The 13,281-nt window shown below is 39.1% G+C and overlaps 2 protein-coding genes across 2 annotated transcripts; one reads left to right on the top strand and one right to left on the bottom strand.

Moving 5' to 3' along the window:
* The first annotated feature begins 286 nt into the window (after positions 1–286).
* On the top strand, positions 287–8,909 carry LOC148178053 (polyamine-transporting ATPase 13A3-like). Its single transcript, XM_088031644.1, has 11 exons — positions 287–407; positions 3,363–3,460; positions 3,508–3,675; positions 3,738–3,903; positions 3,946–4,307; positions 4,351–4,549; positions 4,601–4,902; positions 4,941–5,141; positions 6,676–6,864; positions 6,908–7,745; positions 7,794–8,909. The coding sequence occupies exons 1-11, from the start codon at positions 383–385 to the stop codon at positions 8,789–8,791; spliced, it is 3,546 nt and encodes a 1,181-aa protein (XP_087887770.1). The 5' UTR covers positions 287–382; the 3' UTR covers positions 8,792–8,909.
* Positions 8,910–9,570: 661 nt separating this feature from the next.
* On the bottom strand, positions 9,571–12,933 carry LOC148178052 (trehalose transporter 1-like protein). Its single transcript, XM_088031650.1, has 4 exons — positions 12,757–12,933; positions 11,179–11,314; positions 10,789–11,126; positions 9,571–10,666 (listed from the first exon to the last, which is right to left on the bottom strand). Exons 1-4 carry the CDS (start codon positions 12,835–12,837, stop codon positions 9,701–9,703), a joined length of 1,521 nt encoding a protein of 506 aa, XP_087887776.1. The 5' UTR covers positions 12,838–12,933; the 3' UTR covers positions 9,571–9,700.
* Between the last annotated feature and the right edge of the window lie 348 nt (positions 12,934–13,281).

The raw sequence follows: 13,281 nt of genomic DNA, 5'->3' as shown, positions 1-13,281 counted from the left end.
TCAACTTTCGACTCTAATTTGGCGGATAAAGGTCAAATAATCTTCCGGTGAAAACCAGCTCGCAACCATCGGCTCTCCACCAAAACCCAAGAAATGTTATCTGTCCTCCTTAATCACACTCGATAAACCCCAAAAACCGCGTCCTAAATCCCCAATAAAAATCGCGCCAATAAAGATAAGCGAAATAGACGAAACTGGTTCGTGAAAAAAAAAATTGGTGCGGATGCAATTCACCGTCGTCCCCTTCTTTCTAAGCCGCAAGGTGTTGTCAAATTGCGTGCAAACCATGTCAGTATGGTTTTTCACAAGACCGGCTCCACATGTGCCAGTGAAAGTGTCCGTTTAGAGAGAATTTTGCCTAAGATTCACGTGTTGTTGCGGTATGGTGAACAACTTGAGCGAGCGAAGTGAGTTCATTCCCAATTTTTTCTTTAAAACCGACCGTACGGAAGACGAGGGTTATCGCATAATCGCTCGTATTATTAAATCCAGCGACCTATGAAGCCCAAGGTCACCTAATTGTGATAAATTGACGGTTTGTTTTAGCACGGGGTGTCATTTATGGGTCACTTGATTTTTTCAATAGGGAAATTGGTTGTGGGTTTTTTGGGGTGACACGTGGCGATGACATGGCTGTGGAAATTATTACATTTTCCCGACTTGCTAATTATAGTGCCGATGTCCAAGTCGCAGGTTTATTTATTGACAAAGATAATTGACTACGTCAAATGCAAAAAATTGGCCAGAACCAAAAAATTTTAAACTGTTTTTGTAACGTACGACTTGATTATTATAGGTACTAATTGGCATGTGCAAACACCAAAGTCGTAAAACAATGATTGCTTAGATTTTGTTGAGAAAATAAAAAATGTCGAATTGTTATCTTTTTTAACCACATAATTATCCTTGAAGTTTGTTTTTGTTGAATTGTTTTTTGTCTATCCGTCGCCGTAGCCAAATTAGGATAAAATTGAAAGTACCGGGTGTTCCACGAATCGCTGGACGTAAGGAATTTAAATTTTACTTTTTTTATGCTCTGCCGAACCTTCAAATTAAATTTGGTTAATGGTGGATTGTACTCTAGAGAGATCTAATTCTGAGCGCTATTTTTAAAATTCGATGTTATTACCGAATTAGTAAAAAAATTGAATTAAAAATTTTAAATTTCAAATTTCCCGCTCGAAATTTTGAAGGTTGTGTGACTGCGCAACGAAGATCTGTCAGTGCAATTCGTCCTTACAGAGCAATTTTATGGCCCGTGTTTACCTTTGATAATCTCTAAGCACAAGTAAATTAAAAAGTAAGGTTAGTTTAAACAGTTTCGAAATTTTGAGTGGGAAATTTGAAATTTTACGATTTTGATTCGATTTTTTTAATAATGCCGCATTAATATTGGATCCTACAAGTGGCTCTCGAATTAAGAACCTCGTTAAGTACAATACACTATTAGCCGAATTAGTTTTGGAGGTTCGGGAGAACAGAAAAAAAAACATTTCCTGGAACACCCCATACAAAAAGTGCATATTACTACGTAATTAGAGTCACATTAAATAATAATAAGAAAATAATTTATTTTACGTCACAATTTCCGCAAAGAAACAAACAATAATTACTACAGAGGACCTCCAAGCAAATTGGCGAGCCTTGACTTTGAATGAATTTTGGCAACACTGATTAAACAAACGATGACTGACGTTTAAACGGGTGGATCGCATTGCTGCCAATTCACAAAGTCATGGCCAACGGATTTCATTGAAACTTTTAGCTTCCTGTATATTTACGATTATTTTGAGTTATTAACATTCGGTTTTTATGGACAAGATGTTATACAACAAGATTGGCAAAGGTGTAACGTTATTGACTCATTTTATTGCATAATATAACTAAATACCAAATAGTGATTGTCCTAGAAGCTGTTAAAATTTAAAATCGTTTTGGTCTAACGTTTAATTTCCTTGGAAAAAATGTTTTTAAACGTTATGTTTAAAAACCCATTTATTTACATAACATTATACTCGTAATTAAAAACCCATTTTCTTGGCAGTTTTAGCAATTTCAGTCATGACAAACAAGTAGGCCACCCAAAATACCATGAGCCGATTAAATTTCTATTTTGACCTTGTAGGCGCCAAATTTAAAATGCAGCTCTGTGATTAGTCACTTAAAAATCCGATTTACACCAATCCTGCTGCAATTTCTACATGTCAAACAAGAACTGTCAAATTATCACCACAATTTTGTATTTTTTAGTGTTGTGATCAAATTTACTACTTAATGTAGAGTCACGTTTTGGTCATTTTAGATGCAGATAAGGAGGTACTCAATTAATTTTATCTACCATCGTGCAAAAAGTAGGCGTTTTTTAATAAGATTTTGATCTAAAAGAAAGCCGCTTAGTTAACTCTGCATGACAGATTATTTCTAATTATCGTTTTTATAAATTCAAAATGGAGAACAATCGTAGTTAAAACATTGTACGATACACGTTGAAAAAGTAACTTCATGGCAATTGTAATAATGCAATGTGGACCTTAAGGTGATTTTTTTCAAGAGAATTTTTGTAAACGCGGCTCTGTGATTGATTAGACGTTCAACGTTCAAAACTTAACATTTAGTAGTGGCGCCATCTATTAGTCAAAATTGACATGTGTCTATTACAGGTATCTAACTTATCTCTTTGAAATCCTGCCGTCTAAAATTAGTTCTTTGTAAATCGGTAAATTCCCTAGAGGATTAACTTGCAACTTCTTATGTCACTTATATGATAAGTAAACGAATAATAACAGACGGTTTAGGTTGCAAGTCTCTACCAGTCTCTACTTTGACAGTTATTTTTGTATTTAAGGTTGGAATCTTGATGAATCAACTTTGGAAATTTTAAAATGGCAGGGTTGGTATCACCGCCCCAGAATTTGACATTCGGTAGTTTTGACATAAAAATTGTTGTGCAACAAGAGAAGTGAAGTGAAATTTCTATTAGTTGTTTAACAACGGTAACAAACAAGTTGAATTCCTACACATTCACAGATTTTTTTGTATCCCATAACCTAATTTGCAACAAGTACGAATTACACGATAAAAATGTGTGATCTTGGAGGACATTGCAACCTAAACTACCTGCACGTTGAGGAGCTGCCCGTGGTTGAACCAAAGTTTCTAAAATCCAACCTAAGATATCTATTAAAAATGAAATTTATTAGGTCATATGGGAAAATTTAATTATTAGATAAGAGCGTCTTATTTCTTCTCATTAAATATTCTTGTCTCCCTCAACATACCTGCCGTAACACTTTACCTTGAAACTTTCTTCGTTGCATAACAAGTCGACGACCTGCAAATAATAATCGAAAACTCTCTTCCAGATACATCAAACGGAGTGAAAACAACAAAAAATAATGGCGCCGTATCAAACACCAAAACTAAAATACACTACCTCAATTTCGGGGAAGAAGATCAGATGGTTGGTACTCCTGACTTCCCCGAACTGTACTAAACTGTGGTTTCTAGGAAATTTCTGGTTACACAATCAACAACATGAAGAAGTACCTGACGTGGTTAGCTTACGTGCTCACTTTTGGTATTTTACGACTCATTTTCCACTGGTGCCCCCAATGGCGGCTGTACGCGAGTCATTCGAAATGTGCTCTGCATGAAGCGGAAAAAGTCCTCATTATCGTGAGTTTGCCTCGTTTTAGTAACTTGCTTAGCTAAGTTAGTTGGCACAATTATTTTCTTAGGATAAGTACAAAGATAAGTACAAAACTTACTTCGTCAAGAAGGTGACTATATTGAAAAGTACCACCCTGCAAAAGACCGATAGCGTGATCAGCATCACCGGATTGATTTTCAAAAACGAACCAAAGAATCTACTCACTGTATACCTCAACGATGGGACTAGAAAAAGTAAGTTTTCGGTGGTACCAACCTATATAACCCGTTCTTTAGAAGTCCAGGAAGTCCGCATCCTCCGCTGCAAGAAGCTCACCTACGTCTGGGACGACAACAAACACAAATTCTTGAAATTGACCGGTCTGGATCGAAGTATCACGAATTCGGAGTACCACAAACGAAAAGGATTGAGCAAAGACGAGCAAAACCTCAAACGTGTCACTTATGGTACCAACGAAATTAACGTACCGGTTCAGAGCATCCTCACTCTTCTGGTCTTGGAGGCGCTAACCCCCTTTTACATCTTCCAGCTCTTCAGTTTGATCGTCTGGTTGGCGGAGTACTACTACTATTACACCATCGCCATCATCATCATGTCGGTGTTTGGCATCACCACGTCCATCATTCAGACGCGACAGGTACCACCCCCTTTGCTTTGACCCATCTAACTCCTTCTTCCAGAACCAGAAGAACCTCAAAGGAACCGTGCACTCGTCCGATAAAATTCTAGTGAGTCGCGGCGACGACTCCTTCCAAGAGATTCCGACCACTGAGTTGGTGCCTGGTGACGTCATCGTCATACCATCTCATGGTTGCGACATGCAGTGTGACGCGGTGTTGTTGAATGGTAACTGCATCGTCAACGAGAGTATGCTTACAGGTAAAATATTCCGAATTGAGGTCGTTATAGTGAAGTAGTACCACTTTCCAGGAGAGTCAGTACCGGTGACCAAGACGGCACTGCCGAACAACGAAAAATTGTACGATGGCAAAGAACACGCCAATCATACGTTGTTTTGTGGTACCAAAGTCATACAGACGCGATATTACAGTACCCAACATGTCCTCGCGGTGGTTATTCGTACCGGGTACTTGACCTCCAAAGGGGAGTTGGTGAGGAGCATCATGTACCCACCACCCGCGGACTTCAAGTTTGATCAAGACAGCTATAAGTTTATTATGATTTTATCGTTTATTGCGTTCCTTGGGGTTATCTACACTGTTTTTTCCAAGGTACGACTGCGAGTGCTGGTTTCTTTCATTCTCTTTAGTTTTCTAGAGATATTGCGTCGCTGGACATCCTCATCAAGGCGTTGGATTTAGTAACTATCGCCATTCCTCCAGCGCTGCCAGCAGCTATGACTGTGGGGAAGTTGTACGCGTTGAACAGGTTGAAAAAGAAGAAGATCTGTTGTATTAATTCGAGGGTCATTAACGTGTCGGGGTCCGTAGATTGCGTTTGTTTCGATAAAGTAAGTTGAATTTTGTTGGAATTAGGATAAAAATTCCAAGTACCGGGTGTTCTACGGATCGGAATTTGAATTTTATTTTTTTTCTGCTCCGCCGAACCTTCAAATTAAATTTGGTTAATGGCGGATTGTGCTCTAGAGAATTTCTGTTCTGGACCCTGTTTTTAGAATTCGGTAATATTAATGCGTTAGTAAGAAAATTGAATTAAAAAATTTGAAATTTCAAATTTCCCGCGTGAAATTTCGAAGATTTGTCACTGTGGAACGTCGCTTTATGCCTAAAGTAACCTTTTTACTGCAAATTTGGCTTTCGCAAGTAATTTTATGGTTCTTTGGTACTTTCTTCACACAAGTAAATTGAAAAAGTGGGGTTAGTTTAGGCAATTCTATAGCATATCCATCATTGGAATATTTCGACAGTTGACATATAGGTTGGCAGCAAATTATGCTACAAAATGCACTAAAAACACTAAATTCCTACGCGAAATGGGTTGACAGGGTTGTCAGTAACTGGGGTTACTTTGTTATTTAAAAAAAAAAAACACCAACACTGCACTCTATCACCACTTCACAACCGGCAACGTCGTCGATGGTGACTTTTTGGTGATAAAATCAAATAGGTTAATTGCCTAATTGACAATTTGATTACACAAAACGGCTTTTCAGGCTGTGCCGAGTCTTTTCACTATTAAATCCTTTGATTTACAATTCAACAGGGTGTAAAAGAAACGTTTTTAACGGAACCACTGCGTAATTTTCAGAAATGTCAAAAATTTGACAACTATTTTTTCACCAAAAATCTCCCTAGGCAACGTTGCCGGTTGTAATGCAGGGGAAGATGGCGGCGTTGGTGGTCGGACTTTATAAGCTGTCCAATTTTCAGTCTTACCAACTTAAAAATTTCGATTTTTACTGCGGCATTATTTAAAAAAACGAATTAAAAACGTGAAATTTCAAATTTCCCCCGCAAAATTTCGAAAATCTGTTTCTGTGGAATATCCCTTTATGCCTAAATTACTCTTTTGACTAAAAATTTGGCTTTCCAAAGCATTTTTATAATCCTTTCGTATCTACGAACAAATAAATTAAAAAAGTAAGGTTAGGTTAGACAATTTTGTTAGCTGTCCATTCAAATGGGAAATTTTAAATTTGAATGCGGCATTATTAAAAACCAACGAATCAAAAACGTCAAATTTCAAAATTCCCGCTCGAAAATTCAAAGATCTCACTGTGCAACGTCGCTTTATGTCTAAACTAACCTTTTTAGTACAAATTTGGCTTTCGAAAGCAATTTTATGATCATTTAATACTCTCTACGCACAACTAAACTGAAAAAATAGGATTGTTTAGGCAATTTTATGTCAGCTGTCTAATTTTCAGTGCTACCAACTTCGAAAATTGAGTGGAAAATTTGAAATTTCACGTTTTTGCTTCTTTTTTTTTAATTATGCCGCAGTAAAATTGGTTTCTAATGGCTCTTAAGGACCTCTTAAAGCACCATCTGCCAATAACCGAATTTTATTTTGTCTTCATCCAGACAGGAACCCTCACCGAAGACGGCCTGGACATGTGGGGGGTGGTTCCAATCCGAAACAACGAAATCTGCAAACCCGTCAAAGACATTCGCACCATCACCAACGACTCTTTGTTGTTCACCGGAATGTTAACTTGTCACTCTTTGACTCTGATCGACAACCAACTCAGTGGCGATCCGTTGGATGTTAAAGTAAGTTTTCAAATGTTTTAACTTCTTCTAATTTGTGCTTTAGATGTTTGAATCAACCGGCTGGACCCTGGAAGAACCCACAATCGCGGACACCTCCAAGTACGACCTCCTGGTGCCCACAATAATAAGAGACAGTGTTTCCGAAATCGGCCTCATTCAAAAATACCAGTTTTCCTCGACCCTCCAACGCATGAGCGTCATCTGCCGGCGCCTCGGCTCCGACGACTTTGAGATCTTCACCAAAGGCTCCCCGGAAATGATCGTTTCTCTTTCCAAACCGGAAACCGTTCCTGCGGGAATTTTCACCCGTCTCAAGGACTACACCCAACAAGGCTACAGAGTCATCGGGATGGCCACCAAACCCATCACCAACACTCCTTTCCATAAAATCCCGAAACTCCAACGCGAAGAAGTCGAATGCGACCTCAACTTCTTAGGTTTCATAATCCTTGAAAACCGCTTGAAACCCCAAACCTCCGCGGTAATAAAAGTGTTAAAGGACGCCGGAATGAAAGTCGTCATGGTCACAGGCGACAATATCCAGACGGCTGTGAGCGTGGCACGTGACTGCGGGATCATCGAAGCAGGCTGTGGTGTGATCGACGTCATTACTACGAAACCGACGAAAACCGAAGTGGCCAAAATTAGGTACGAAGAGTCCGACAAGGTTTTACCGCAGAATAAAGAAGTGGAGGATGTTGAAAAAGTCGCGGAGCGGCAGTACCAGTTGGTGGTGAGCGGCACCACTTGGGGGGACATCAACCGGTACTTCCCCCAACTCATTCCGAAGATTGTCACCAAAGGGGTTGTTTTCGCGCGGATGTCGGGTCTTCAGAAGCAACAACTAGTGGAGGAGCTCAAGAATTTAGGGTACTACGTTGGTACGACTGTTAATAAAACCTTTGTTTTGTATTAACGATGAGTTGCAGCAATGTGTGGCGATGGAGCCAACGACTGTGGCGCCCTCAAAGCGGCGAACGTTGGAATCTCCCTCTCTGAGGCCGAATCAAGCGTTGCCTCGCCGTTTACGTCTCAAGAACCGGATATTTCTTGCACCACTGAGGTGATACGGGAAGGCCGAGCCGCCTTGGTCACCTCGCTCGGCGTTTTCAAAGTCATGTTGTGTTATAGTTTGACGGAATTCGCGTCGGTCATCATTTTGTACGCGATCGATTCGAATCTAACTTCTCTCCAGTTTCTCTTCATTGACATTTGTCTTATTCTCAACTTCGCTTCGTTCTTCGGAAAAACCAAAGCCTACGAGAAGCTCCATCACGAACCACCGATGACGTCACTTCTTAGTTTCATTCCTTTGGTGTCGATAATTTTCTTCATGTTGGTCATCGTGGGGGTGCAAATCTTCGCCTACTATTTCATACAAACGTACGATTGGTTCGTTCCGTTTGTGTACGATCCGGAAAACAGTATTTTTTATAGTAGCTACGAAAACTACGCAGTTTATTGCTCGTCGATGTTCCAATACATCATCATGGCTGTGGTTTTCTCCAAGGGCAAACCCTACCGGAAGCCCATCTACACCAACTACGTTCTTTTGTTTTCTGCGTTTTTAATGGTGGCTGTTTGTTCCTACATCACGCTTGATCCAGCCAACTGGATTTTGGACGCTTTGGAGTTGAAGATTCCGCCATTTTATGACGGGCGAGTCGCCATGTTGATCGTAGCACTCTTGAATTTTGCAATTTGTATGTTTATCGAGGAGGTTGTGGTTCAGTACGTTCTGCGACAGATAGTGAGACCGAGATTCCGCAACGTGGACAAATCCAGACGAAAATATCTAAAAATTCAGAGAGATTTAAAAGAGGACACAAGTTGGCCGAACACTCAGAGCCAAACTGTCACTTTTGGTGTCATCGCAGACGGCGTTGCTAACGGACACGGTAACGGGATGGAAGTCACGAGGTGTTAGAGCGTTTCTATTAGATAATTTTATTAAAAAACAAATTAAAATGACAAATGACATGTATCCACTGTCATTTTAACAAAACTACATATTTTATTATATAAATAAAAGATCACAGAAAATACCGATATGAGTAGATTGCTTACACCCCCACAGTGTAAAAGTGTAAAAGTGATCCAACAAGTGCGTAAAAGTGACATAAAACAGCGCGAAAAGTCTGTCAAATAAAAAGTTCATTTTAAAACAATCGTCAGAACTGTCACTTTTTATTTATATTTATCTTTTAATTTTTATCGATTAAAGAAAAAATTATACACACGATATAGAAAATGGTTATTTTCATTCGAGCAATTGTAGGTATAATTTTAAGACTCGCAATAGCGGCATTTGCTAGAGAGCCATGTCATAGGTGACATAAGAGTGTATGAAAGTGACATAAGAATGTGTAAAAGTGATCAAACGAGTGCGCAAAAGTGTTCAAACACCCAAAACAGCGCCGAAATTCTGTCAAAACAGTTAATTTTAAAACAATTGTCAGAACCGAACTGTCATTTTTTTTATATTCATCTTCCAATTTTTCTCAATTGTAGAAAAAATTTTGTTGGCTACTCGTGCGAAATGGAAATTATACACACGATGTGTTGTAGTTATAGAAAATGGTTATTTACCATAAGTGACATAAGCATGCGTAAAAGTGACATAAGAGCTAAACTGTCACTTTTGGTGTCATCGCAGGCGGCGTTGCCAACGCACACGGTAACGGGATGGAAACCACGAGACGTTAGAACATTTTAATTGGATAATTTTATTAAAAAACAAATTAAAATGACAGATGACACGGACCCACTGTCATTTTAACAAACCGATTTTATTATAAATAAAAGATCACAGAAAATACTGATATGAGTAGATTGCTTACACCCCCACAGTCCCGTTGAGAAGAGAATTCCTCTCCGGCCGCTTTTTTCCGAAATATTCCTCAATCTCTTGCAGGGATTTGCCTTTGGTTTCCGGGAGAAGCAGCAAAACGAAGATGGTCCCGGCTAAACTAACGGAGCCGTAAAAGAAGAAGACGCCTTGGCGCCCCATTCCCTCCATCATATTGGTGTAGATCTTCACCGTGATGAAGTTGAAGAAGTAGCCCATGGCGGAGGCCAAACCAGAAGCTGTTCCTCTGATTTTCGCCGGGAAGACTTCCGCCGACATGGCGAACGGCATGGGGAGATAACCAACAGTGCTGATGAAGAAGTACACCAGAAGGAGGAGGACGGGGAGGAACATCAATGATTGTTGAGTGGCCTCTGGAACTTTTCCTTGATTGATGGCGAGGATGTAACCCGCTAGGGCCATCATGCAGACAGTCATACCGGAACCGGAAATGACAGACAACGGCCGCCTTCCGTACTTCTTACTAATATAACTAACAATAATAGCCGCTGTTAAACGAACGACTCCGATCAGTACAATGGTGAGATACGCGTCTAATTGAACACCCGCTTCTTTGACGATGTCGATGGCGTAAAACACCAAAACGAACGTCCCGGAAAACTGCTGGAAGAAGAAGAAAGACGTCACGAGCGCCAAAGGTTTGAGGGAGTTTGGCTTGATTAGGTACTGCATTTTCGTCTTCATTTGTTCGAAGATTGTTTTTTGTTTCGGAATGTTCTTGATGCCTTTGTTACTGACTAGATTAACAATCTCTTGTTCGACTTCCGGGATGTATTCTTTGGCGCCGAAGATTTCGCACATGTTGGTTTTGGCTTCGTCGTAACGGTTTTTGCGGATGAGCCATGAAGGGGACTCGGGCACCAGGAACGAAACGAGGGCTGTCGCCACGCAAGGAAACACGGCCGTAATCAAGGCGATCACTCCCCAATTGTCCTGAAACGGAAAGTGTTGCATACAAGGTTTTTTCTACTTCAGATATAATACTACGTTAAAACAGTGCTTTAATGAGACTTTTAAAGAACTGAAGAAGCAGTACTCGTACGGGAGATTCTTACTTGCAGCACGTAGCCTAAGAAGTAGACTATCAGCACTCCCACGGCGAAGAAGACGCTGTTCCACGTGCAGAAAACTCCTCTGAGGTTGGCGCTGGATATTTCCGCCATGTAAATAGTCGCTGGAATGCTAGAAAGACCTGTTGATAGTCCAGTCAGCAGCCGCCCAATCAACAAAATAAGATATTGGTGCTCTGAGAAGTAATAAGCCGCCGCGATGAAGAGCCACCCTATGAATCCGATCACGTTGATGCACATCATGGCAGTCCGACGTCCGAAACGGTCGGCGATTGGTCCAGAGAATAAACAACCGAATGGTGTTGCCAAAGAAGCGATGCTGGCTATAAAAACGATTGTTTTTTTGTTTGTTTTTTGTGTGAGGACTAATTTTACCAAACCAAGACGCTTCGTTTGGACTTAGTGCGTAGTTGTTGGATGCGGCTGTTAGAGCAGGGAGGGCAACTGCTGAGAACCCCAAACTCATGCTTGGCGCAATGCTCGAGAAGTTTGTGAGCAGTCCAAGAGTTACCTGAAATGTGAAGATTTGAGTGAAGATAAAGATTCGATTAGGAGAGTTCATTGTGATGGACATGACACTTAAGACACTCAAGAGAATATAATAGTATCTGAGTGATAATCAGTGTGTCAAATCAGTCCTCCATTAGCAAATTTTTCCTTATAAATAGAAACGAAGATATTCAATATCTTTAATGTTGGCGTCGCGACGCCTTAAAAACGTCATTTTTAGCGTTTTGTGAGGGTTTGTGGTTTTTTAAAAACGTGACACGTGACTGTTTTTCAACCAATCATAGACGTTGTCATATTGCGTCGCAAGTAAATTTGTTTGTTACCGTTTTAAAACAATCTCGCATCTGAGGCAAAATTCACTTCACTTGGAGTTTAAAGACACGCACTAATTACGTAACTGATGCGCAGCAATTTTCATGTCAAATAAGACAAATATCAAATTTTGGCGAAAAACGATACCAACCTTGTCATATTAAAATTCCCACAGCTCATTCATCAAGATTCCAACTTTAAATAAAAAAATAACTGTCAAAGTGGACAATCGCAAGCTTAATCGATTTCATATTTTTTCTATTATTGCTTTATAAAGTTGATATTTTGATTGTTATTTTAATTTAAAAATGACATTATTCTACAACCAAGTGCGCAAAAATGACATAAGAGTGCATAAAAGTGATCAAATGAGTGCATAAGAGCGACATAAGAGTGCGTAAAAGTAATCAAACAGCGCGAAAATACTGTCAAAACTGTCACTTTTTATTTACATTTATATTTAAATTTTTCTCAATTGAAGAAAAAATTTTGTTTGCTACTCGTGCGAAATGAAAATTATACACACGATGGTTATTTACACTCGAGTAATTGTAAGTATGATTTTACGACTCGCACTGGCGGCATTTGCTAGAGAACCATAATTTTTTTATCGCTAAATTCTGCATTTAGGTGCGATTGTAGAAAAAAATCTTAAATTTCGGTAAGCTATTGAACATTCCTCATTAAGAATTAAAGGATCACAGCAACCTTGACATAGAGATTTCAATGGACACGTTTGCCATTATAAAGACATTTAATGCAGTAAATATTTGTAGAATTTATAATAAATTAAATAATGGATTGTTTTATTTGCAGATAAAAGTTATGAACAAAAATTGTTAATTCCGAAAGATTAAATTTTGTATAAATAACTTCTTGCGTGTTTAAGAAATGATAATAAATATCTTAAGAGAGAAGTTAATCGTCCTGTCATCACAGAGGATTAAAATTTCCACACAAGAGGTACAAATTCTGCCGTCAAAAAACAAGAATTTGACGCATTTTTTTAGACGTTTTTTCATTTTTCATTTCTGCCCCGTATTGCATACAAGATTTTTTCTAATGCAGCAATAAAAACGCCTATTTTGGCCAAAAAAATCAAAAAAATATTAAAAAAAACGTGTTTCTTACCTGTTTCCATACCGAGCGTTTGAACTCCGAGCTGTCATCATCACCTTTATAATTTTTCACTTCGTTTTCACTTTCCACCATTTCGCCAAAACCGACGTTCCGCACTTTGATAAATCAGCAGAATGTGTTTTCAAGAGGGTAATCACGTTTATATATGAATATTTGTAATCTCTCCACTTATCTGTGAAGTAAGAAAACCATCTGTCCAAGTCAATTACACAACAATTTGGGAAACTGCGCAAAGTGCGATGCATCGAAAAACAACACTTTTTCGACTTCTGGGCCGCTGGGTCTGATTTTTATACAAAAATGCATAAATATTCATGTCATCATTGATTTTATCTATTATTAGCGATGAAATTGGAGACGTCACTTAATCCAGATCGGGAACTAATTTCGCAATTACCCAAAAGTAAACAATAATCGGAATCGATTTGGAAATCGAAAAACACAAACTGTGATTTATACAGGTCTGTTGGATTTATCACCTATTTATCTAGCAGGTAAACACAATAAAAGAAAATG

The sequence above is a fragment of the Gnatocerus cornutus genome, chromosome 3 (genome assembly GCF_029298725.1).
Source record: "Gnatocerus cornutus isolate USDA-ARS CGAHR chromosome 3, icGnaCorn1.1, whole genome shotgun sequence".
NCBI classification, from domain to species: domain Eukaryota; kingdom Metazoa; phylum Arthropoda; class Insecta; order Coleoptera; family Tenebrionidae; genus Gnatocerus; species Gnatocerus cornutus.
The sequence above is the reverse complement of the archived record's forward strand: the minus strand, read 5'-3'. Positions and strand labels throughout refer to the sequence as shown.

What these genes read in the sequence shown, in the direction of transcription:
- LOC148178053 (XM_088031644.1), top strand. Translation starts at nt 383, where the DNA reads ATGGTGAACAACTTGAGCGAGCGAA. An exon ending in CGGAAAAAGTCCTCATTATC is followed by an intron (nt 3,676 to 3,737) that starts GTGAGTTTGCCT and finishes TTATTTTCTTAG; the next exon opens with GATAAGTACAAAGATAAGTA. An exon ending in GAATTTAGGGTACTACGTTG is followed by an intron (nt 7,746 to 7,793) that starts GTACGACTGTTA and finishes GATGAGTTGCAG; the next exon opens with CAATGTGTGGCGATGGAGCC.
- LOC148178052 (XM_088031650.1), bottom strand. Translation starts at nt 12,837, where the DNA reads ATGGTGGAAAGTGAAAACGAAGTGAAAAATTATAAAGGTGATGATGAC. An exon ending in AAACGAAGCGTCTTGGTTTG is followed by an intron (nt 11,127 to 11,178) that starts GTAAAATTAGTC and finishes TCGTTTTTATAG; the next exon opens with CCAGCATCGCTTCTTTGGCA. An exon ending in TCTTAGGCTACGTGCTGCAA is followed by an intron (nt 10,667 to 10,788) that starts GTAAGAATCTCC and finishes TTTCCGTTTCAG; the next exon opens with GACAATTGGGGAGTGATCGC.